A 27,658-nucleotide genomic window follows, 5' to 3' on the forward strand; every position below is an offset into this window, starting at 1 on the left:
GTTGGTGTTTCTCCAAGAAACAGTGACTATCTAATATAAGTGGAAAAGAATGTCCAGTTTGACCAATCACTCAGCTCCATTTTTTTTTTTAACCTTAACAAAACAAAACAAAACCAAGAATAACCACTATCAGGACCAATGTTCTATTTGGAAACATGTCAAATCCACATCACAAAACATAGGAATAAAATGAAGTTGCTGTCACATACATAATCATAGGGGAGAGTTTGCTCTTGGAGTATTTATGCCATTAATTACCTGCTGCTGTCTCTGCCGCCTCACTTGTGCAAACTGGGAGAGCATCAGCTGCCGATCAAGCTGCTCCATTCGTTGCTGCCTCTGGATGTCCACTGTGGCTCCCATCCCAACTCTGGCCTCACTGGTGGGTTCTGAAGATGAGAAGATGGGTTCAAGTGTCCAAGAGAAGAACTGTGCCACCCAGCTGGGGATGCAGAGCACCTGGTGAACTTGCAACATTTTTCGGTCATAGCACAGACCCGAGATCTAAAAGAAAGAAGTCCAGCTGGATTGTTTAAATGTAATCACATTTTAAAGAATATATTTAAGATAGAAATTATAACTGTAAAACATTTCAGATGGCATTTTTCTGTTTTAGCAGTGTTAGGTGATGAGCAAAACCCCTACTATATTGCAGAATACTAAGTAATACAAACTAACAAAAATTTAATTTACTTGGTAAAACAAAGTTGTTTTTATTAAATTAGGAGATAGTAAAACCCTAGCCATTTAATATTCAAAGTATTCAAAGTACAAACCAATTTTTTAAAAAAGTCTTCATTTTTAAAAAAGCCATAAATTTGATTATCAAAACAATTTCATACTCTACTAACTATGCTTACCCATATTGGCACATGGCCATCAGAGAAAAATATACCAGTAGAAGACAACTCTGGTGATCCATCAGCTGACCCAGTCATTCATCAGAAAATAAGGACAATCTAAAACTTTGGCCTTTATTTATATAGTGTTTTAACCAATTTTTCAAGTACTGATTTTTCTAGATGCTTGATTCCTCATCAATATTACTTAGCAATATATGATGGTTCTTTTTACAACAAACCTATTTTAAATTTTGAAGGTCATTTATATGGAATGAAAAGTCTCAAGACTGTGGTTTTCTAGGTAAAAACAACTATGGTTATTCCTTTGTTTAAAAAACATCTTTAATCTTATGAATTTTTTAATTGATTGTTCAAAACATTACAATGCTCTTGACATATCATATTTCATACATTTGATTCAAGTGGGTTATGAACTCCCATTTTTGCTACGTGTACAGATTGCAGTATCACATTGGTTACACATCCACGTTTATACATACTGCCATACTAGTGTCTGTTGTATTTTGCTGCCTTTTCCTATCCCCTTCCTATACCCTCTCCCCTCCCCTCTCCTCCCATCTTCTCCCTCTACCCCATCTACTGTAATTCATTTCTTTCTCTTGTTTTCCCCCCCTTTCCCCTCACATCCTCTTATATGTAATTTTCATACCAAATAAAAGCACACAGTAACTGCCTTCACAACAGTGCACTTTAATGTCTTATTAATGTCATTTAAGCTAAGCAGGCAAGGGCTCGCTGAGCTCCTATGCTGGGAATGGTGCTGAGGTTAGACAGACACAGTCCTGTTCTTATAGAACAATAGTGATCAGTATGGAGAAAAGACAGTAAGCAAGTCTCACCTGAGTTCTCTGAAGGACACAGTGACTTGGAGCAGGGATGTACTTTAGTTTGGGTGGTGAGGGAAGCCCTTAAAGGAATGATAGCTGAGCAGATGATGGGGTATTAGTTACTTGAAGAGTTAAGAGAAGACTACTTCAAGGTAGACGAACAACAAACACTATGCAGGATTGAACCTGGGAGCATTTTAGTGAAGCTATGAAGTGGGCAGCTGGATATACAGATTGGAACTTAAGGAACAAGGCAGAGATAGGAATTTGGAAGTCTTTGGATATCACATATTAAACCAATGAGACCACATGACATAGTATGGGGAGGGAGTTTTTAATAGAAGGACAGTGCTAAGGAATGAATTTAGGAGTTACACTCACATTTTGTAGATGGATGGATAGATGAAATAGAAATGCCAGTACACAAATCTGTGAAGAGGCTGCCAGGGAAAGAGGAGAAACTAGAAGAGTTTTATACCAGTGAGGCCAGAAAGCATGTGTGAAGAGGGGAATAGCTGGCTGCATTTAATGCAGCTGACAGTTAAGTAAGACAGAGATAAATGGTTGTGCCCACAGAGGCCTCTGATGACCTCACGGGAACACTCTGGAGCAGTGGCAGGAGCAAAAGTGGATAGTGGACTGAAGAGTGTATGGTGGGGGGCTTTTGGTTTCAATAATTTCCAAGCTCCTTCTCTCAAAAATAGTACAAAACAAAGAAAATAAAAACAGAAACAAACTCTGTATCTGTTATCCTGAACCACACTCAACAAAACGGAAAGCACACTGCACACATACAAATCACTGGGCACGAAAGGGGTACCCTGAACGCGGGCTCAAGGCTGAGTCTGTGAAAAGCACCCACTTCCTCCCACAGCCAGCAAGCCTCGTTTCTGCCCTCCCTCTGTGGGGCAGGAACCCAAGAGGGTCTGAGCAGGCAAGGCAGGCACAGAGCACATCAGTGTGCGCCCACAGACGAAGAGAGGAACCCAGGTAGAGTGGGACTACATTTAAAGAGATGATAGCTGAGAGTTTTCCAGAATTGATAAGGAACATACATCCTCAGATTTAAAATATAAGAGTCCCAGATGTATAACAAAATGAAATTGACTTCTAGTAAGATAAAAAGAAATCCTTAAAAGCAACCAGAGGTGAAACACATACTGCCTAGGAGGGAAAAAAAAGCTAAGAGATGCTAGGAATAAATAAATAAAAATTACATGAGGCCTTGATAGAGCGAACTTAAAAAATTCAAATTTTCACCAAGAATATATGACTAGAATATATTTCAAAATAAAATCTTAACAGGGTGTTGTATTGAAATGTAAATGCCAATCCTCAAATTTATATAGAATATTTAAGTTTAAACTGTAAAAATATCATGTTGGGTGAAAGAAGCCAGAAATAAAAGACTGCATGCACTTTGATTCCACTTCTATAAGCTGACCAATCTCCACTATACGCCCAGTGATAAAACAGTGATGTGGAGCCACAGGTAATCACGTGTGTAGGAGCAGTATGCAAGAGAGAAGGGCCACCTGTCCCTGCTCTGCATATCAGCATGACCTTGAGTTGTCAAACAAAGCACTATTTTAAAATGTTTTGGATATTCACAAAGGATTAAAATGCGTAGAGCTTAAAAGTTTAGTTTCCTGTAAACATTTGATAATCACACCACCCCTTTCCAATACATGATGGGGTAAGAATAACTGCATCAAAGTTTGTTCTAGTCTCTATGAAAAGCTTTTAGAGTATCACATTATCATTGCCACCTTATATTTACACATTACTTTTAAAACTAATTTTCATTATCTCACAAATCCTTCTTGTATTGAGACTGATGAATGAGATTGTTTCCTTGAAAGCCACACAGCTTGTCAAAAAATAGGCTTTCAAAACAGACCATGGGCTGGAGGCAAAGCTCTGTGGTAAACTGCTTGCACAGACAAGGCCTTAGATTCGGTACTACCCGCCCCCCAGCCCCCCCCAACCCCAAATACAACTAAAAACCAAAACAAACAAACAAAAAACCAACCAATGAAAAAACCAAAACAACCAAACCCAAATGCTGGAATTTGTACATCATAAGGCCAGGGGAAACTACCCAGGGACATGAGAAGCCCTCCAAAGGTCAAATGAAGGGTTGCCTATTTAACAGGGAAGGAGGAACAGATGAACAGATAGGGCAAAAGGGATGACTATCTGGAAAGGCCAACTAGAGCTGGACTCTGAGCACTCAGGTGCAAGAATCGGAACTCTGGTTAGGAAAAGGGCACAGAGATCAGGAAACCAGAGAACACTCTGGCCCCTATCCCACTGAAAGTGTTAGCCAAAGACTGAGACTAGGCTCAGGGTTGAGGGGAGGAGTACCCCATGTGCTATTCCCTCCTAAGTCTAAGCACCAATGCAAAACACAGGAAATCATTTTCCTTTAAGCCACTATGGGTAACAAGATTATTAAGCCTTTAGAAAGGGAACAATGAAATAATACTCATGGGCAAATTAAGAATTGAATTTGCTGGATGAAAACATGAATGCTCTTGTTTACAGAGTCTCAACCTCAAGTGTCCTCTGGTCCTGTTTAATGTAAGCCTGAAACAACCGCAGGCAAAGGTGAGAAGCCGTGACCTGGCAGTGACACTACCAGGTGCTGCTCTTTCTCCAGCCAGATGTGTCTGAACAAAATCTACTAGGTAAGCTGCACAGCTGGAGTCCTGTGGACCACAGTTCCCACATTCAAGAAACCTTCCATCTAATGGTACAAACACCTAAAGCCAAGGGGCTCCTTTCCTTGGGGAATGACATTGCTTCTGCATATGACAGGAACAAATGTCCCCTTTTGCCTGGGCCTCAGCAAGCAGATTTCGTGTCCTTCTTCTGTACTGACAACACTAAAAGAAAGAGGGAACTCTGGAAAGTCCTTAATTTATCACCCAAAGAATGTGTATGCAAATTAGGGATGCCCTAAGTTATTTCTGCCATTTGTGATTAATTTTGAAAAGATCGTTCTTTTCATGACACAAAGAACCATGTGGCTTTAGCAGTTATTTTGAGTCTTGCTGTCTTTTTCTTCAAGTGCAAAAGTGATTCTGACTGAACTCTGTATAGCTGTCCTAGCTCTTTCATGTTAGGGAAGATTTTGAGGCATCCAATTAAAACACTGGATCTCTTTCTGATTGTTGAGATTCTGAATTGGCATGCAGATAGAATTAGCCTGGTTATAGGTTATTCATTTCTAATAAACTGTCTTATCTGCTCTAACTTTCCTTTTTTGGCAAATCATGCCTCAGGAGGACTAGGTTAGCTGCACAAAGCAGAAAAATCTCAAACAACAGTGCCTTAAATACAATAGAATTTTATTTCTCCCTCATGTAAAAAAAAAAAAAAAAAAAAACTTCAACCATTTTAATCGCACTTCAGGGAGTGGGAAGAAACTAAGGAACAAAAAAAAGTATGAAGGCTACTTTAGAGAAGCCTTTCCAGAAACTCTACCAGCTTACTGGTCAAAATGCCAGAACTTAGTCCAGTGGATATACCTAGTTAAAAGTTAAGGGGAAACGGGCTTATGTCGAAACTTGTTTCTTACATTGGACTAAAAATAAACCAAATGTGAATGTGAAGAACTAGAAAGATCTATAGATTTATAGATATAAACTCAATGGTGAAAAATACAATGCTTTCAATCTAAGGCCAGGAACAAGGCAAGGATGTCCACTCATCACTTTTATTTAGCACTGTACTAGAGGTCTTAGCTAGCTAGTGTAGTAAAACAAGAAAAATAAAAGACACAGATTGGAAAGGAAGAAGTAAAGCATATAAATAAAACTTATTTCTTGATGACATAATCATGCATGTAGAAAACCCTAAGAATTCATAGTAAAGTTACACACAGAAATAGTAAATGAATTTAGCAAAGTCGCAGAACATAAAAGCAATAAATAAGTCAACTACATTTCTATACAACTAGCAACTAATAGTTGGGGGAAAAACTATAAAAATAACTATAATAGTATAAAATCAGAATTAGGAATACATTTAATGAAAGATGTGCAAGGTCTGTACATTGAAAATTCAAAAATTGCAAGAAGGAGGCATTCCATGTTCATGGATTAGAAGACAACATTATTAAAATGGTTGTATAAGCTATTGATATTGAATAATACCTTACTTGAAGCTCAGACTTAAAGCAGTATTTCTGTGGGAGGAATACTGGAGTAGCTTAGTTGGGTGGTTATGGCTCAAGGCTCTCATGAAGCTGAAGTCAAGGTGTCAGCCTGTTTGTATTCATCTGAAGACTAGCTGGGTCTGGATGATGAGCTTCTAAGATGGTTCAAAAACATACCTGGCAAGTTAGTGCTGACTGGTGGCAGGAGGCCACAGTTCCTGGCCATGTGGACATGACCACAGGCAACTTTAGTGTCTCATGTTATGGCTGCTGGCTTCCTCAAGAGAAAGTGATCCAAGAGAAATCAAGACAAAAGCAGCTGTGTCTGTTGTGACCCCCTCTTGGTAGTCTCTCTCATCATTTTTGCCACATTCTATCAAATTATAGGTGGGTCACCAAGTACAGTCCATAGTGTGAGGGAGGGGAAATAAGATTCACCTTTTGGAGTGTAAAAGAATTTGTGGACATATTTTAAAACCATCACTATGGCAATTCTTTCCAAGTTGTATAGTTCTTACATTGAACTATAGTTTCAATGTAAACCCAAGCAAAACTTCACTTGTTTTTTTCCTTTTTTGAAGAAGTTACAAGTTTATTTTATTTAATTAATTTATTTTTAGAAGTTTATTTTTAAAGTGTATATAAACAGCCAACATTCTTAAGACAGGTAAACCAGTTTTGAAAAAGAATAAAAAGGTTGGAGGATCTATGTTGCTTGATATCACAAGACAGATCATAAAGCCACTAAAGCCATGCAGTATGGTATTGGGGTAAAGATAGACATATTAAATCACTAGGATGGAAAAGAGTCAAGAAATACACCTACATTAGTCAACTGAGTTTTCACAAAGGTTCCTTGGTAATGCAAAATTGAGAATATAGCAAATAATGATGGACAACTAGATATCTATGTGGAAAAAAATAAATCTGAACTCTTATCTCCCAATTATTACACTCAAACTTTATCAGAGACTTAAATAAACACCCCAAACTACTAAATTCTATAATAAAATGTAGGAGAAAATCTTTGAGATAGATTTGTAAAAATTTCTTAAGCATGACATCAAAAGCAGAAACTTAAAAATAATTGCTAACAATGAATCAGTGAGCATTTCAAAATTTTGTTCCTTCAAAGACACAGTTACGAAAATAGGCAAGCTACAGATTGGGATAGATTTTTTTAGAAAACATGTCCAAGAAAGTGCATAATTCATAAGAGAAAGTTTTCATTTAACTATAAAATGATAAATAATCCAATGGAAAAAAATGGGCAAAAGATTTGAAAAGACACTTCCAAAGTAGATACGCAGATGACAAATAAGCACATGGAAGATCCTTATCATCACTAGAGATATGCAAATTAAAACCATAAAATACCACTACACATCTACTAGAATAGTTAAAGATAAAATGAGAATACCGAGTGTTGCCGAGGATGTGGAACAGTTGGAACTCTCCTGCATTGAGGGCAGAAATGTAAAATGGTATAGCCACTTTGTACATAATATGGTAGAACCTCTTATTGTTGAATATTCACTTACCAGATGAGCCAAAAATCTCACAGGGAAGTGAAAATATATGTACACCCACCCAGATACAGTAATGTGCGTAGCAGAATTCTACATGATAATCCAAACCTGGAAGCAACCCAGATGTTGATCAATTGGTGAATGGATAAACAAACTGTGGCACAGTTAATTAAACTTAATTAAACTTAAAATAACAAGAAATGAATATTAATAAAATATGAATGTTAATAAAATAAACAAATCTCAAAAAGCGTGTTTGTGGGGTGAGGTGCTACACCTGTAGTCTCAGCTACTCAGGAGACTGGAGTGGGAGGATCACTTGAGCACAGAAACTGGAGGCCAGTTTGGGCAGCAGAGCAAGATCCAGTTTCAAAAACAAATAAACAAACAAACAATCCCCTCAAAAAAAAACAACAAAACAAAAATCTGTAAACAAATATGTTAAGTGAAAGAAGCAAAATGTAAAAGATTTCCTACTATATAATTCTAAAGGCACAAATATCTAGAAAAGGCAAAATTATATGACAAAAGGGCCAGGGATGTGGCTCAGTAGTTAAGCACCCTGGGTTCAATCCCTGGTACCAAAAACAAAAACCTCGAAAATTCTATTGTATGTAACATCTTAATAAATAAAGAGAAAAAGAGTTTTTCAAAATAAGTGAATATGAAGATCTAGATATTTATAGAAATACAATCCTTTTAAGTTTTATAAGAGATGAGGTTTTTGCAAAATAAAAATACTTTAACAAATAAAAAAACTTCTGATACCTTGAAAATGTCCCCCACCTGACAACATCAATTAATGTAAGTTACAAATGTGTTAATTAAGCTACATTTATTAAAAAAACCAATAAATTCAAAATAATGTTTTGATATTACCATAGTCCTTTTTCAGAGGCTGTCATCAAGATAGAAGAGAAATTATCAACAGTCCCAAAGAGGAAGGAACACCAGAGTCTTCTATTAAAACACACACACACATATTTTAAGAGATAATCAAAATTGATTTGAGACTTCAAATCTTTTAAGAGGACGATGTCTGACCCCATGGGAAAAACGCTCTGTGCTGTGAATCTCACCGTGGGAAAGCAGGGTACTTGGTGGCAACCTCTGTACCCTCACTGCTTTTTTCTGTAACAAGCAGCACCACTAAATTAGCCTGATACTTTAAAAATTATCCTTTAAATTTTCTCTCAGCCATTGTTTACTTCAGATTCTTATACAGGACAATGTGAGAAACGCAAGTCAATGGCTTTGTTGAAGGTGGGGTACTTAACCCAGCATAGGGGGAGGACAGTTAAATACCCTGATCTCTTTGAAGAGAAAGCATAACCATAGGCCAGATTTTTTTTTTTACACAATACCTTCATTTTATTTGTTTATTTATATGTGGTGCTGAGGATTAAAGCCAGGGGCTCATGCATGTGAGGCAAGCACTCTATCACTGAGCCTCAACCCCAGTCCCAGGCTAGATTCTTTATGTCAAGGAAAACAGGCTGTCAATGAGACAACATCTTCTTGGGATTGGTCATCCCACAGAATTCATAAGGAAGGCTACAGCAAGTTGTTGATTATGTTGTTCATTGCTTGGACACTTTAAAGCTTCACACACGCAAGACCACCCTCCAGAATGCTGTCTTCACTGATGATCAAAAGGGACTCATCTTGTGGTGTGCTGAAGGGAAGAACAGAGAGCTTTGAGTGTAAGTCTCCTTGGGTGGATCAGACCTGGATGAGAGCCTCAAGGTGTGCAGTGGAGGGCACTGGACTTGGTGGTTCAGGACACAACATTGGCCTCTGCTATAGCTCAACACATGTCAGTTGTGCAACCTGAACCTCAGCAACATCATCTGTAAGTCCCTGTACTACTCCAGCAATGCAGAGAGCATGCTGAGAACTCAGAAGGCAGCAAGGTTGAAAGCATCCTAACACATAGCATTATAGCATTTTCTAGCACAGAATTTACTACTCTTTTGATAATATGAAAATTTTAAAACTCAACATTTATAGAATATATACCAAATGGTAGACATTATGCTAGGAACTGGGAATTATAAAAAATAATTTATGATTACTAAGTTGAAAGAAGACTCTCCTACAACTCAAAAGTAAAAACAAACAAAAAAGGCAATTTTCCAATGAAGACATAAATGACTATCAGTTTCAAAGAACAACACTCAACATCATTTATCATCAGGAAAATGCAAACCAAAGCCAAAAGAAAATACCATCTCATACTTGTCAAGATGCTTATTATAAACACAATAAAACAAAAGAAAGGTGTTGGGAGGAGTGGGACAATGGGAACCCTTGTGCACTCTTCAGTGGAGATGCAACTGAGGCAGCCTCTATGAAAAATGGTACAGAGGATCCTAAAAAATTTAAAATAGAATTACTGTATAACGCAGCAATCCCACTTCTGGTGACATATTAGGGCTGGAAGAGACTGGTGCACTCCCAGGTTCACTGCAGCATTACCCACAACAGCTGAGACATGGAAACAGTCTAGGTGTGCATTGCTGGATGAGTGAATAAACAAGATGTGGTATATGTATACCATCAAGTACCATTCAGCCTTAAAAAAAAAAAAAAAAAGGAAACTGCAACAAGTAACAATATGAATGAATGGTGAGGATCTCATGCTAAGTGAAACAAACCAGCCCAAGACAGACAAATACTGCATGATTTACCTGAGGAATCTAGGTCGGTCCAATTCACAGAATCAAGGGGTGGAATGGTGGCTGCCAATGGCTGGGGTTGAGGAGGACAGGGAAAGGGGAATTGCTAATCACCAGGCATAAAATTTCAGTTATGCAAAATGAACAAGCTCTAGAGAGCTAGTGTAAAACACTCTGCATTTACCAACTACACACACACACACACACACACACACACACACTCTCTCTCTCTTAATTAATTTATTTAGCAGTACTGGGGATTGAACCTGGGGCCCCGCAATGTTAGGGAAGTTCCACTGAGTTACACCCCCAGCCCTTTTTACTGTTTTCATTTTGAGGGCAGGGTCTCACTAAATTTCCCAGGTTAGCCTCAAATTTGTGATCTTCCTGCAGTGACCTGACAAGTAGCTGGGGTTATTGATGTGCAACACCACACTTAGCTATGATGTATTTTAAACTTAAAAAAAAAAAAGCTTGTTGAAAGGGTAGACCTCGTTAAGTATTTGCACTACATTTATGAATATATACATATACGTATATGTGTATATGTATGTGTATGTATGTATATATGAAGGTGGGTGTGGTGGCACAAGCCAGCTATTTGGGAGGCTGAGGCAAGAGGATTACAAGTTTGAGGCCAGCCTGACAACTTAGTGAGAATCTACCTCAAAATTCAGAAAAAGGGCTGAGGATATAGTTCAGTGGCTGAGTGACCCTGGTTCAATCCCTAGGAACACATGCACAAACACAAATGACAGGGCTGACTCAGGAAAGGAGTAAGTCAGGACTTGAATAAGGTTTTGCTAGAAAGGGGATATGTGGGGAGAAGAAGAAATTCAGTTGGAAAAAACTCCACGAGATTATACAAACCTATTTTTTAAGAACATAAAGACTAAAGCTATACTGTCTGAACTTGACCCAGTCTCTACTAATCAGCTAGTGTGTTTGGGAAATTAAATTTCTTTGTACCTCAGCTTCTTCACCTATAAAACAAATATTCCTACTTTATCAAGTTTGCTTTTTTTTTTTAAATTTTTTTTTTGGTACCAAGGATTGAACCCAGGGACACTCTACCACTGAGCTACATCCCCAACCCCTTTTATTTTTTATTTTGAAACAGGATCTCTCTTAATTGCCCAGGCTGACCTCCAACTTGCAACTCTCTTGCCTCAGCCTCCTGAGTTGCTGGGATTATGGCATATGCCACTGCACTTAACTTCATCCGATTTTTATGAGAACTCATTAAGACAATATTTGTAAAGTGCTTAGAAAAGAACTATTAGGCAGCTTTTGCTAGGTTATACTGTGGAAATGAAGCATCCCAAATCCCAGCAGCTTATGACAAAGACTTATTTGTTGTCATTTTGGGGTCACCAGGATCAGCCCCTCCCTGGCCCACGCTTTTCTCATGGTAAAGGGAACAGGCAATGGTGGAACCACACAATGGCTCTTAAGGCCTCTGAGGGGACAAAGCTCTCATCACTTCTTTTCTGTATGACACAGAACAAAGTCTGACGTCAAGAGGGCATGCAGTGCCTGGAGGGAGGGGCCCAGAAGACAGGGGCTAAAAAAATGTTAAACACATATGCGTGAACAAACAGAAACATATGAACAAATAATAGAATTTTCCACAAGTACCTGGTGTGTAGTAAGTGCCATGTGTTTGTAAAAGAACCCTGAGCTAGGCTGCACCATTTGGGAAGAGTGAACACCCGCATTGCTGGAGTGTGGGGCACATAGGGTGAGAGCTGACGAGGAGGCCAAATCTGGACAGGGTCCTTAAGGAGGATGCATTTTGGCTGTAAGTAAAAGATAAACTGCAGAAATAAACATTAATAGTGTAGTTTATAAGGTACCTCTGTTCTCTAGCTTCAACAAGATACTGGCATTTCATTTATCCTGCTTAGAGCATTTTAAAACTACATTCCCACCAGTTTCTGCCTCCCTGTGTAAGGCCTGTCTAGTGGACATCACCTGCCAGCCCTGGAATGGGCTGTGGTTGCCAAAGCAGAGTATGGGGGCTTTCTTCTGGTGGTCCAGGCAGCCAGAGGTGAGGATGGAGGAGGAGGGAGAGAGCAAGAGTGAGTCGCCTGAAACCAGTGTGAGCCTGTGTGTGAGGGATCAGGGACCCACCAGCACTGACTTGGCTGGGATCCCAACTGCTACTTCAGCCACGAAAGGGTGGAGGCTTCCTAAGGGGCTGCTGTCACTGTCCACTCTGCACACGGCGTTTCGTAAACCCTGCAACCTCCTGACTGCTCCCACAGCCCCATCTTCATTTCCAGTTAACTGCCAAACAGCAACCTAAATACTTAAATTTAACCGAAGGCCTTGAGCAGCAGATGACTTACCCCAAACCCTAGTTTAGTTGGATCTGCAGAAGAAATCTAAGAGAAATGAGGATAAACAGGAAGAAAAGGAAGTATAAAGAGAAAGACATACACAGGCAGGAGAAGGCAGAGGACCCAAATGCCATTATCACCACAAGAAGCAGCCTGGGCCCCAAACTTATTCCAAAGGAAGCTAACATTACCATGCTACATGCTGCTATTTCCATTTTTATTTTTTTTCAGTTAAAGTGCTTTTATTTTTTGTCTTTCAATTGAGACAAAGGCAAATCAGCTCAAAAAGCCCTCTTGACTCCTTCCAGACTACTCCTCTTCCCTTCCCCTATTCACAACCCGGTGAGGTTGCTGCAATGTCGCATCACCTCAAGTGTGTCTAAAACACTTTCAAGATGCTCACTGCCTACAGAAAACAATCAAACTCAAACCACATTCATAGTTCTAAATAATCTACGTCAATCTACATTTCTAATCTTATTATTGTGTAGAAGTTTTTTTTTTTTTTCCACATGAACACTGCTTGATCACAAGATAGTCAAAGTCTGGGATACTGGACAGAAGCACAACACAGGCAGCAATGACTGTGGGTACAGAGTAGGGACACACTGAGGCACAGAATCCTGAGACTGAGAAGTATTGGCCCGTCTGGTAACTTGCTCTTAAGCAGCTTGGAAGAGGACCAAACGATGATAAATATGTGAATTGTAAAAAAAGAGAAAAATTGCAAAAGCAGCCCCTTTCTATTTGAATCACATAAGAATCAGATCAGGTGCAAGACCTCAGCTTTTGAGAATCAGGGCACATCCCAGTGGTAATGACTCATTACTATGATTCATAAAACCTCGGAAAATGAAGAAGTGCTGGGCCATTGATGTCTTCAAGGCTCTCCAGTAGAACCACAAAAAGAATTCAAAGTTTAATAAGTAAGCAAAGCTTTCTTTAAGGAAAAAAAAAAGTATAAATGTGTACCAAAACTAGTAGAATTATGAATATATAGAGTGGCTTCAGTTTTTGAAAGTCTTCCACCAAAGACATTCAGAAGAACAACTGAATGCAATGCTGGTGAAACGATGGAAGCAGGAGGTTTCCTAAAATACCTGAAGCCCTGGCATAGACTGTGATATTTCACTGGACTATTACAACTAAGCCTTCCAAAAAATTTTTGTAATCTTTCATGAAAACTGTTAATTAAAATATTAAATATTAGTATTAAAAATAAAAACTGTTGGGGCTGGGGTTGTGGCTCAGCGGTAGAGCGCTCGCCTAGCACGTGCGAGGCCCTGGGTTTGATCCTCAGCATCACATAAAAATCAATAAATACAATAAAGGTATAAAAAAGTTATAAAAAAAATAAGAACTGTCAAAGAGGGGACAAGGCACACAAAAACAATGATGCATGTGAATAAATCTCAAAGTACTCATGAAACACAACTGAATACTCCTCACCTTTTCGGAGTAGCAGGTGGCCTCCTCAAGGGATTACAAAATGGAACCAAAGAGTGACAACCATCCCAGGCAAACTGCAGTCTTACTGCTCCTTGAGAGCTAAAAACGATTTTCCTCCAACCCAGGAAAATAACTTAGGCTTCACACTTTTCTGTGACATCAGTGAGGAAAGAGGCTCCTACTCACACTCCTACACTGTCTGTATTTTATCTAACCACTGAGATGTTATATGACACATGTGTGTACATACAGAGACATCTATAATCATGAAAGAATAAATGATATAAGGAAAGACAAAAACTAGGCTAGCCCAAAGAAATAAACTGATAACTAGCTAAATAAAATAAATTCAATTCAAAGTTGGCAACTTTCCAGGAAAACATGAATACATTTTTTGGTTTCTATGACAGAAGATTACAGATGACTTGTTTTACACACATCTTCCTTTTTTAAAAAGTTCTTTCTCTTAAAAAACACAAGAATTGCTAGGTGAACTATCAGTTTCAATGCTAAAAGGTGAAATTTCATCAACAAGTTTTGTAACAATTCCCCAAATATGTATATTTTTTTGGTAGTATGAATTTCTTTTTTTTTTTAGTATCTTATTTATCATAAAAACCAAAAAAAAAAAAGAAAAGAAAAAAAAAGGAAGTCAGTTGATCTGCATGGGAAGAGAACTTGTGTTGTGTTGAGCAATCAGCATCTGGAACAGGCACACTGTGGCTTTGTTATGGCACACAGGGACTCTGCAGTCAGTGCTGTGTGAACCAGACACTCATGACAATTTTCAGATCCTCCTTTATAATCATCTTTATAAACAGGATACTGTGTTATATAAAATATTTCCCAACAAAATTGTGGATTTTCTAGATAAATCACAATAACAATTCATAAAGTGTAAAACAAGCACCAATATTTATGGTACAGATGAAGGGAAACCAGCTATGATCATCATTATTATCAATCATTTCAAATAAATGTGGCTAGAATCATCTAATTATGGTGGAATAGTAATAAAGGGTAATAAGAACAGGATAATAAGAAAACTTAATGGATTTGTGATCATAGTAGGAGGTTAATAACTTTGGTTGAGTCAATTACTATAAGAAGTGAAAATTAAATTAGCTCAGAGGTATTTATTATTAGTGAGATTCTTTAAAATGCCAAATCATCCTGGAATTCCAAACATAGTGCAATGGGCATTCTGTGTTAAAAATTCATTAATCTTCTGATTCCTTTTAAAAAGTTAAAACAGGCATCTTACTACCTGTCAAGAGGTCTGCTGGAAAGACTGTGACCACAACATGCATATTTTAGATTCTAAAAAGACTACAAAGAGATGAAAAGTGCAACCTCCAATTCTAGAGCATCAAATGTCACAAAACGAAACTTTCTGAGGTGACAGCAAGCACTTAATTTAAAATCAGCTGTCTAAAAACAGAATGAGGAAAGAAAATGGGATGTTTTAAAACAAATGAGTCACATAATGAGTTATTAAAGAAAGGAATGGATATTCAGGGTAAATGAATCTATAATAAATGAATACAATGAAATAGCATACAATAAAGTAGTTTGAAATTCTTTTAATGCTTTATGAAAAAAACCATAAAAGACTAAGACAAATTGTAGTATGGAAGAAACTGTACATCTTCATGCAGCTCTTATTACTGTCAATCAAGATGGCAGTTCAAGTGGTGATGAACTTAGACCGGAGAGAGCCTGGCAACTGTGCCCTAAGAATCAGTCTAATCCCAGGATGTTCCAAAGCCATAACTCTTAAGAACAACAGATGGGCCAGGAAGGGTGGCACATGCTTATAATCCCAGCTACTTAGCAGGCTGAAATAGGCAGATCACAAGTTCAAGACCAGATGGGGAACTAGCCAGGCTCTACTTCAAAATGAAAATACATAAATAAATAAATAAATGGCTGGGGATGTAACTCAGTGGTAGAGCACCCCTGGATTCAATCCCTACTACTGGGGGAAAAAAAATGAATGGAAGATTGCTTGTATGGTTTGAAGGCTTCTCAATGGGGTCCTGGGTAAATGAGAAAATATTTAGGGAGAGGAAAACCAGTGACTTTAATTGGCAGAAGCACATCAGCTGAGGGGAATGAACAATCAAGTTCTAGATGAAAATAATGAACAGACAGGAGGAACAACAGAGCTGAAAGTGAGGAGTGAGGTGAGCAGGCTGAAAGGATGGTTGGTACACTGGCCCCAAACACAGGTCAGTCACTCGGGAAACAAGGACCAAAAGTAGTGATTTATGTAAAGGGTCTGCAGAGGGCTGCAGTTATTTCGAAGTCTTTTTTCTCTGATGTTACACATGTTCATATGAATCTATTCTATATTTTTCTTAGTTTTTTCTAAGAAAGAAATTAAAACTATACTCCATATGCACTAGTTATAAAATTATTTTCATAAATTTGAGGGTTCATATTCAAGTGATGGAAGAATAAAACTCAACTTCATGGTCTAAATTTCTTTTAAAATACCCTCTAAATAAAATATAACCAAGTCCCACGGGTATGGGACAGAGATGGAAATTCCAGCCACAGGAGGAGGACCCAAATCCTCCGGCTCACTCCCTTCCTCCCCTTCTCTGGCCACAGACCTGATGAGTCTTCTGTCAGTTCCAACCCACCTGACTTGCTGGTTGGTCTTATTTTCTTCCCTCACGTAACAGTCTCTTTATAAAACAAACACAACAGCTCTGCTTATTTTTAATAGGTCCAACATCTTCATTTTCTGTCATTTTTTTTTACCATGAATTAAACTATGAATGTGATATAAAACCAACACTGATGAAAACAATTTAGCTAAAACATCAAGTTACTTTGAAAACTCAGACCAACTGGCTCCCTTTGTCTCAATTTTCCAAGTAACTGGCCCTTTTTAGTCACTAATGAAGTAGCACTGAGCCAGATCTGACAGGGCTGAGAGAATGTCAGGAACAAGTGAGTGTTGCCCACAAGTTCAGCATCACGCTTTTCCTCGTTTTTTTTTTTTTTTTTTGTTGTTGTTGTTGTTGTTGTTGTTTTCCCAGAAGACAGGGGGAATTTTAGGGAGGGGGAAATCAAACTTACAAGTCCACTTATGGCTACAATCCAGATGTAGGAACCAGAGGTGAAAAGCTACAAAAGAAAAAAAAGGCAACTAAAAATGAAATTCAACTGCCAGTAACAGCATACTTATTTTTACATAATCATGACCATTTACAATACTAATTATACTTGCTATCAAATATATAGGCAAATAGAAAATAAACATAAATTTTGTTTAATAATAAGGTTATTTTTTTAAGACCTTAGACTTCAATGCTGAGAATATATTACTTGAACCTGGCCCACTCCCATGCAAAGAAATACAAGTGAAATTCAAGTATATTACCATTTACAAATGGGTATTAATCATATTATTACAATCAACAATGTAAACATAGGTAGTTATCATCCATGCTTGTTGCTAGTGACTTATGGCAACTGTTAACCTAACTTTCTCATTGTAACTTTTTATTATTGTTTCTCTAAATTTAGACGGGAAGAATTCTGACAGCTTAGAGGTCTGTACCAAATGGTATTGTTCCTATTCTAGTTCATCTAAGGAAGAATAAACTTATAATAACAAAGTTAATTAATGACAAAAGTATTTATTATTAAGTCTCAAGAAATCTCTACCTTTGCTTTCTAAATTATATTTTAGAGTTGTGCTCAGGGTAAAATAAACAAAAACAAAAAAACACCAAACAAATCAAAGCATCTCAAAGCGTCCCTGGAAGAAAGAAATGGTTTGTGGTCTAGTGTGTACTTTAGAAGCTTGGACTAGGGGTTAAGACTTCTGATCTTTGAGGAAGAAGCAGGACACTGGAGCAGGGCAGCTGTATTCACTGCCAACTGTTAGATGCGAACTTTGGAGTTCCACACACTTCATGAGGACACTCAGAGCAGACGACACGAAGGGTAAGAGACCGAGGGACAGGGAGAGGAGGCTGGTGGGCTGCAGGCTGGTGGGCTATGTTCTGGTGCAGGCCACCCAGGAAGGGATATCAGCTGCCACTTCTAATTTAATCTCTGATCTGGCATGGAGGCTTCCTCCACGTAAATAACTTTGATAATAACAAGGTCAAGAATTATGCAGACAAATATTTTGCTGTCATTCTCCTCTAAAAAGAAAAAGGATAATAAGTCAACTATCACTTTCTACAAGCTGGGCATTTCTCGCAAGGTTTCCCACAAACTGAACTCAGCGAATCTTCCGTATCACTTGATGAGGAAGCTCTATGAACTTGATTCTACTGGTGAGAAAATTGAGTGTCTGTGTGACTTGTACCCCTGTCAGACAGCTATCAATGGTGGAGTTGGGTATATGCAGATAGGCAAGCTCCACAGCCCTGTGCTCGCCAACCTGCTCAGATATAAGTAGAAGGAGTCCAACATCCTGCCAGTCAAAGCTGGTTTCCTTTGGATCCTCTCAAGCTCCCCTTCCTACTGTGTGTTTGGTGCCAAACTGTGTTGCTTGGGTTTTGACAGGTTCGGGAGTGAGTTTTCCTAGCCTCTGGGTTCCTGGAGGACAAGTATCTCATCTTGTATTTCACCTCATCCTCCACAGCTCCCAGCACAGGCTAGGCACCACAGGGCTGGCTTTCAAGCCATCTGATACATAATGTTCCTTCATAAGCATTTTGGCTCTTCTGGTAAAGATTACAGCCATTCATTCATCCATTAAAGAAATGTCCCTGGCTTCATGTAGCTGTGGTGGGGAGTGTGAATGTCACAAAAACATGCAGAGGCCCAGAGAGGAGTGGGGCAAGAAGAGGATGGAGACTTCAGCCACCCTTGATGCAAGATGGGCAACTGCTGCTAGAGATGCAAGAAGAACCCTGGATGCCATCCATGCCAAAGACTAGACCGTAAAAAGAAGCAGTGAGGCACCTCCACTCCTTCTGATATCCACTTCTACCTCACAAAGTTATTGAAAATACTATGACAATATTAGAAATTTACACCACTTTGAATAAACTATGGTAGCTGCATCTATATTTTGCTTTTGAGCAGGGTTAAGAGGTTACTTTCTGATTTTTATTTATTGGTTCTTTTTAGTTAAACATGACAGTAGAATCCATTTTAAATATAATTATACAAGCATGTATATCTTATTCCAGTAAGTAAGTATGTGATGGTGGGATTCACCGTGTCATTTTTAAGCAGTTACTTTCACTGCAGGCCATGTAACTGCTGAAATAGCACTAAACACAGAGGCTTTTGTGATGGAGATTATGCAACCAGAGCCCCTCTCTCTGAGAAATATTTTACTTATTTTGCTTTTTGTAAAACAAAACAGTATAACAATACATTTATAATGTCAGAAAAAGCAATGAATGGGGTTAGCTATAGAGATAAATTACTAATTAATAATAAGAACCACTGACTTAGCTATTTTTATCTTTTCAGATACACAGTAACACTAATGCTATGATATCTAATCCTTAAAATAATCTTGTAATATAGGCATTATTATCTTCATTTTGCAGGTGGGCAAATGGGGGCTCAGTAAAAATAAGTGACAAAGCAAATAGTCAACAGACCCCATCACTAAGCCAAAGTTCACTCATCCCCAAAGACCTTCCATAATGCCACATGGAATTTCTACCCCATAATTGAGGAAATAATGTTTTTCATCCTCAATGATTCTAGCTTTAGAGTTGGAAGGAACTTAGGTCAAAATGAGGATCAGGGGGTCATGACTTGACCCAAGTCTCAGAGCCAGTGAGGGACATACCAGAACCAGGGGCCAGGTCCTTGGTGTTTTTCTGCCATTTCATACTGCCTCTGTCACAATGATTTAAGGGAAAAAAATAAAAATAAAACCTGCTACAGCAAATCCTAGCTGTTAAGAATAAACTGCAAAAACGAGATATTTGGTTACATACATATTAGGAAGGCTAAGGGGGAGTTTGTGGGGGCTGAGAGATGAAGAATAACATATTTCATGAGAAACGGTTGTAAAAGTTGTAAGGAAACACCCGCCCCTGACGGGCCATTGATAATGCATGATAACAGACTAGAGGAGCTGGAGGAAATGCTAAAGGTTAAAACGGGAGGGAGAAGGGCATTTTACAGTGACACTAGTATCCGGTTTGATATGTGTGGGATAAGGAATGCCTGAGTGTTTACTAGTGGATCAAAAGGCCAAGCTACACATGGTGCCACAGGAAGCTGCAGGAAAAAGCTTGACATCAAAAGTCATGGGAGTAAAAATAATGACAAATAACAGAACACTGAAAATCCTATGTGTCCCAGTGTAGTGACTGGAACCCAGCAGGGAGCAATTGGTATTTACTGAGTATTAGTAAGGACTCATTTAAGCTCAGGTTTCTAAGTCAGACAGTAAGTACTCCAATGATCTTCAAAGAAAACCATTTAGCAAATGATGACAATATCATCGTAGGAGCACAAACACCGAAGTAATAACATTGCTAATGCTTCTTGAAAACATCAAATCTCAGGTTGGTAAAGCATTTTGGGTTTCTTCTTCAGAGCTTTCTTTGTGACGCTGTATTCAATAAACTAATTTTGACATTGATTTTTCCACTTTCCACTGTTCTCATGTATTTCCACTTCAAACTATGATTTTTTAAAAGAGCATTTACACATAATTGTAACAATTAAATGAAAATATTTTCCACTGATACAAATTACAGTGAAAGCTCTTATCAGATTTCTAAAGGCTATGAAAGTATTCTAGTACCTTCTACACCTTGATGTTCTTGTTCTGTAACACTTCCTTTGAACATTTGATACAGATCATGAAGCCAAACTTATGGGAAGAAAAAAAAAAACCCAACAACCATTGTTTTCAAGGAGATCAAATGAGAAAAAAAAAGACAAAAAAAAAAAAAAAGATTTGGTTAAAGAAATGTGAACATAAAATGCATACTGTACCTGTAGTCCCAATATATAAATCAATGTCTTGTTTGTGATGGACAACGGGCCCAGAATTTGTGCCACTTGGACTCTTGGTATGGAGCAGTAAAATGGTACAAACAGAGCAAACACAGGTGCCAAGCTATGCAAACAAACAGAGAAAAATCACTATAGTATAAAGTTGAATTTAAAATACCAATGGCAGATGGATATTTGAAGTAACACTGCTTATAACTGATCTCAGTCTAAAAGCAAGGTCTTAAATGCACAAGTTGGTTTTCCAACACAGACCATATATGAAATAATTTGCAGTTATAAACAACACTTTATGAAAACTTAATTGTCCTATCCCATTGACACTTCCCAAACCCCCTTGAGGAAGTGGATCGGCATCTGTTGATTAAATGTGAAGCATGTGAGAAATTTAAAGTGGATGCTGTTTTCTTCCCATGAATGACTTAAAAATCAAATGAAAGAGACTACATAAACCAAAGGCAATGGACTTTAGAAATCCTCCTGGTCAGACCCAAAAGCTTCATCTTAGCCTTTGACCAGTGATCTGTCACTACAGCCCCAAGTGCTACTTACTGCCACCCTCCCTTCCTCATACTCCCTCCTCTTTGTATCTTAGGGGTGTTTCTTATTGATCCCAGGGATGACTTCTCATATCACTCTGCCACCTCTCATGAGAGTCTTTCCTTATTCTAGTCTCTCCCTGAACAAGCAACTCCTACGGCTTCAACTAAGAAAATGAGCAAGCACTCATGCTGCCTGCCTGCCCTCTACCCTGGCTCTAAAACTCAACTCGACACTGTCAACTTGACATATTCAGAAGTCACATGTGTCCCTCTCCTTTTGTTTCTCTCTAACCCATCTCTCAACACTGCTAACAGTACTCTCCTAGAACAAGAGGTTTTCCCTGCTTGGTTCCAGGCCCTGTGCTAGAAAACAGGTATCCAATCACATTACTCCAATGCTTAAGACCCTTCCTTCCACAGGCTCCCAGCATTCAAAGATTAACTACCATGAAACAGCAAAGACCTGCACCTATCTCCCCCGCCCCTGCCTGGGGGATTGAACCCAGGCCTGGCACATGCTAGGCAAGCCCTCTACCACTAAGCACAGCCCCAGCTCAATCTGCAATCCTTTCTTATCACTGTAGTTTCCCACAGCTGTCCCCCTTGCTCTTCCACGCATCAGGCCGGTCACATGCAAAGTATGCTCCCTCCCTCCCTCCCATGCACACAGGCACACGGCTCCCCCTGGACACCTCATGCTCCTTTCACTATATACTGACACAAGTTATTCTTTGAACCTGAACACTCCTTTCCACTTTGCTGCTTAGGAAACTCACCTTGTATGGCACTGTCCAAGTCTTAGAAAATTTCTCTGACTTTTACTGGAATTAATAGCTTTCTTCTCCCCTCCAACCCCCCAACCATGTCAGTGTCAGTGTTTTGGTGACTCAGTTGGGCACTGACTATGCCAAGGCAGGATGCCCAGCACAGGGGCTACATCTCCATCTCTGAGCAAAAAGCAGTCCCGACCTTGAAGGACTCATTCCAGGATGGCAAACTCACACTCCTACTACAGCTGGGTGGGTAAGAGGAACAGTGTGGTTTGGGCACACCTCTGTAACCATTTTTCATTAAACAGCTGGCTTAACTGCTCTATCATTATTTACCTTTTTTTTTTTTTAAGGAATGGCATCAGTATAAAGAATTATTATTTCGTTACTGCTGGGCACAGTGGCACATGCCTGTAATCCCAGCAATTTAGGAGATTGAGGCAAGAGGATCAAGAGTTCAAAGCCAGCCTCAGCAAATTAGTGAGACACTTAGCCACTCAGCAAGACTTTGTATCTAAATAAAATATAAAAAAGGACTGGGGATGTGGCTCAGTTGTTAGGCATCCCTGGGTTCAATCCCCAGTACAAAAAATAAACAAATAAAAATAAAAAAAGAATAATTTCATTACTGTAAGAAAATGCAAGAACTAATTTTCATGTCTACAAAGAAATGTCCTCACTAGTATTTTTAGGAAACACAGGACCATCTTGGCCTCTTGTACATTTTCTCATCTCTGATGGAGACCATGTTATAAAAATCATCCAGCATCCTCTCAATCCTACTGCGCGCACGCGCGCACACACACACACACACTCTACAAAACTGGTAATTGGCAGCAGTATCAATAGATATGTAGGAAAGTGTAGCAAAAGCTGGAATAAGGAAAACCCAGGCAGGAGACACGTAGCGTAGGCAGTGTGACAAGACTGGATGTAGAGCTGTGAGCTAAGGAGGGGATGGGAAGGAAGCCAAGGTGAGTGCACAGCAGGCAGGGCGAACACCCACCTGTTCAGTGTGGGTTCCCCAGACTGAGCATGCAGGGCTGCAGGCAGGAAGGGATGGAGGCCTGCTAGTCCTCCCAGCATCAGTACTGGGCTTGGGGCGGCTTAGGAGTTTGTTAAATTGGGGAAAACAAAATAATCCTTACTCTTGGAACACCTGTATGGCCCACATTTTAATGAACTATATAGAGGTCTCGACAATCTCCCAATAGCTTAATTCTGAAAACAAACAACAACCCCCAAACCCCACTGTAATTTACTTAACTTTGCATTTCCAAAGTGCCTAATGCAGATTTTTATACATAGTCAACTTCGGTTTTGTTGGATTAAAAAAAATTAACAAAGCAATTTCTAAGCATTACACTAAAGAACTGGTTTTGTGCAATCCTAAGCCCAAACATAATTGATTAGCAGTTGTTTTCCTTTTATTGAAAAGTATAAGTTATTCATTCCTGGTCTGGATTTACTCTAAGGACTCCCCACCTCAGAGAAAAGGCCAAATGCAAATTAAAACTACACTGAGGGGCCAGGGTTGTGACTCAGTGGTAGAGTGCTTCCCTAGCATGTGTGAGACACTGGGTTTGATCCCTGGCACCACATAAAAATAAACAAATAAAATAAAGATATTATGTCCATCTATAACTAAAAAAAAAAAAAAAAAACTACACTGAGATTCCACCTCACTCCAGACTGAATGGCAATTATCAAGAATACAAGTAACAATAAATGTTGGTGAGGATGTAGAGAAAAGGAACACTTATATATTGCTGGTGGGGCTGCAAATTGGTGCAACTACTCTGGAAAGCAGTATGGAGATTCCTAAGAAAACATGGAATGGAACCACCATTTGACCCAGTTATCTCCCTCTTTGGTACATGCCTAATAGACTTGAAATCAACATATTATAGTGATGCTGCCACATCAATATTTACAGCAGCTCAATTCACAATAGCTGAACTAGGGAACCAGGCTAGGTGCCCTTCAACAGATGAATGGATAAAGAAAATGTATGTATACATAATGGAATATTACTCAGCCATAAATAGAAATGAAATTATGGCATTTGCCAGCAACTGGATGGTACCAGAGACTGTCATGCTAAGTGAAATAAGCCAATCCAAAAAAAAACAAAGGTCGAATGTTCTCTCTGATATGTGGATGCTTACTCACAATAAGTGGGAGGTGGGTAGAGAAAAATACTTTGGATTAGACAAAGGGGAATGAAGGGAAGGGATGGCATTGGGAATAGGAAAGTTAGTAGAATAAATCAGATCTACTTTCCTATGTTCATATATGTTTACATATGAATACATTACCAATGTAATTTCATATCATGTACAACCAGAAGAATGGGAAGTTGTATTCCATATATGTAAAATGTCAAAATACATTCTAATTTCATGCATTAAAAAAAAGAATGAAAAAAAAAAGAACAGCACCTCCTCTGAGCAGCCCTCCTTGACCCCCCCACCATCTGCACAACTCACAGCCCTGCTTGCTGTTTCTTTCACTGACCAACTGTCCTCAAGCCCTGTCACTTTGTACTCTACTGTACAACTCATGGGTTTATCATCTCTCCAGCTGGAATGGAAGCTCCACAAGGTCTGTTCCGTTTGCTGCTTTATCCTCTCTACCAGACACCGTCCTTACAGAAGAGGTGCTCCATGGACACTTGCAGAACAAATACATTTTTCTTTAAACAATGCAACCATCTAGCAGAATCTGCTTTTTGTTTTAAAAAGTCCCTTTCTGGGGCTAGGGTTGTAGCTCAGTGGTAGAGTGCTTGCCTCACACGCATGAGGCTCAGGGTTCAATCCTCAGCACCTCAGGAAAAATAAATGAATAAAATAAAGATAGTTGTGTCCATCTACAACTAAAAATATTTTTTTTAAAGTTTCTTTCCTTATTTAACATTTTAAATGGGATGAAAGTACATGTTTCACATACATGCTCAATATGGCTGGGTGGTCTCTCAGTAACAATAAAATCCCACTGTGGTCAGCCAACTGCACTAGATCCTCTCCCCTAACAGGACACATCCCCTGAGGTACTCAATTCATAGAAGTTCTTCCATTTACATCTAGTCATTAAGCATGAAAAGGGATGCTATAATTAAACAACCTGAAGCAGAATTCTTGTTTGAGTTACATTTCAACATAAACAGAAGACAATGATAGGAATTTTAATGACCACAGTTTATAACTTATATGCCAATAGAAGAAGTTTAAAATTCCTTAAAATTTATTAATCATTATAATTTTAAATGATGACTAAATACTAGACCACATGTACACACACTACAGAAACATATATTTTAGATCAGGATTATATGGGTTGTTTTGTAAAAAAATTCCATTGCTATTTCTATACACACAACTTCACAAAATACCATAATGTTATTAGTCACTAACCAGTTTTTCTCTTTTCCTTATTTTATGGCAACATCTGGTCTTTATCCTTGCAACAATGGTTCAACTTGACCTTTTTCATACGGTAAACAGCCAAGTGCCAGAAGCCTGATCTTAAGCAAGTGAGGTCAGAGGTACAAAAATAAAAAGGAAATCAGGTTATAAAGAATTCCCTCATCCCTTTAACTAAGACCACTAACATTTACTGAGTGCCCACTATCTGCTCACGACTGTACTCAACAGAACATATAAAGGAAACAGTTAAGATCACAAATGTCAGGCCAGGGTTGTAGCTCAGTGCTAGAGTGCTTGCCTAGCATGTGCAAGGGCCTGGGTTCGATCCTCAGCACCACATAAACATAAATAAATAAATAAAATAAAGGTATTGTGTCCAACTACAACAGAAAGAAAGAAAGAAAGAAAGAAAGAAAGAAAGAAAGAAAGAAAGAAAGAAAGAAAGAAAGAAAGCTAGATCACAAATGTCCATCTCACCTCTCCTACAGAAGGGACATCGACTTAATGCGTATAGTCCAATCACAGCTACAAAAACCCTGGTAACTTTCAACAACAGAAAGAAAGTCTGTGAGCCCAGAAAATTATCTCACAAGAAACTTCAACAGCATCGCAGGATACCACCTCTTCTTTAAACAATCGACTATGCCAATAACCAACTAAAGGATGAATCTGTTTTGTTAAAGGAGCTACTTCATTATGTAACAATGTTTTATTTAACAATTATAAATATTTCCAAAACTATAAGCCAAAAAGTCTCAACAGAATGACCTTCCAAAAATTGACAAATTTCTCAACATTGCCAATCCATGATTTTGTTTCTGGTGGTGCTGGCGATAGGATGTGGGACCGCACGAGTGCTAGGCAAGTGCTCTGCACTGAGCTACATTCCAGTCTTCAGTCCACATTTTTTAAATGAACTAGTTCTAGATTACTCTGCCATGTCCACAGAGTCATAAAATTGCTGCACTCCCCCAAGGAATAGTCTTGGAGATCACTTCATTCCATAGCTTTATTTTACAGAACCAACATAAATTCAAAGATTTCAGCTCATGTGTTGCTCACTCTTCTGTTTGTCAACAATGCTCTTCAGATCCTCAGCATTGAAGAGTTTATGAGGATTTAATGACACCACAGAGAACCTATGGCCACATGCCAGTTTTACAGAATCCTGGAGGAAAAAGGCCTCTTTCTCATGCTGGTCCTCCTTCTACTCTCTGGAGTTAGGAACACAGACAAAAGCAATCTGACCTCTTTTCTATGACACAGTTTCCAAATACATAAGGATGATTATCATACCCCTGCAAAGCCTAACCCTTCTCAGCTTACTCCACCAGTTCTCCTCAGACCAGGGATCCAGGCCTCTCAGAACCCCAGGCACCACAGGAGTGATCTCTGCCTTCCTAACTGCAGACCCAGATCTGGCTGGGAATGGCCAGGTGAACCTAGGCAAGGGTGAACACCACCTCAATTACTGGTTAGACGGAGTCAACAACAGCAGCAGTCAAACCCTCTAAAGTTAGCAGCACAGGTCTTTTTGTCCTGCACACAAGAGTGGGTTGGATTCAATGTAGATGTGCGGCTTCAACCCCTCCTTGCCACTTAAGTGTCGCAGTTACTGATGCAGTCAGTCGACCTTTGGCCCTAAAACCTCCACTAGCCCAGTCTAAGGAGGAGACTCTTTCCCCCCACTCACCACAGAAACCTGCTTCTTTGTCATAAGCTGATAAGATTTAGACTAAGTAAATTACCAAGTTTCCAGGTAGATAATGCTGACTTTTTTCCTTAAAACGTTTAAAAACCTACACTTATACACAGAATATCAATAGAAAACCTCAGTAACTAGGATGATGATGATAATGATGATTTTTTGCTTAAGGTTTACTACTTCAAAGATTTTTTTTTCTGATACTTAAATCTTTATGGAAAAATTTATAAAGTTCCATAGATATCAATAGTTCATAAATTCCAAGGGGCTTTTGGATAATTTTTTTTAAGAGTTCAGAAAAATTTCACTTCCCATTTTTTAAAAAAGTGTATGCATACGTGAGACTAACTGATCATCTCTACTCTCAATCACAGGGGGACAGGAAGAAAGGCAGGGCCATAAA

At 38.8% G+C, this 27,658-nt stretch overlaps 1 protein-coding gene across 2 annotated transcripts in view; it reads right to left on the bottom strand.

The window, feature by feature from the left end:
- The window catches only part of UBAC2 (UBA domain containing 2), a 159,494-nt gene that overhangs the window by 37,834 nt on the left and 94,002 nt on the right, over positions 1–27,658 (bottom strand). The window contains exons 5-7 of one of the 2 annotated variants that reach the window (XM_081281049.1): positions 20,796–20,919; positions 16,941–16,988; positions 259–504 (exon numbers count right to left, since the gene is read on the bottom strand). In XM_081281049.1, the coding sequence (XP_081137175.1) occupies positions 259–504; positions 16,941–16,988; positions 20,796–20,919 (418 nt within the window). The remainder of the gene's footprint in view (positions 1–258; positions 505–16,940; positions 16,989–20,795; positions 20,920–27,658) is intronic. The other variant, XM_081281050.1, reaches the window with a different exon arrangement.

The sequence above is a fragment of the Spermophilus citellus genome (assembly GCF_964194105.1).
Source record: "Spermophilus citellus genome assembly, chromosome: 1".
Classification (NCBI taxonomy): domain Eukaryota; kingdom Metazoa; phylum Chordata; class Mammalia; order Rodentia; family Sciuridae; genus Spermophilus; species Spermophilus citellus.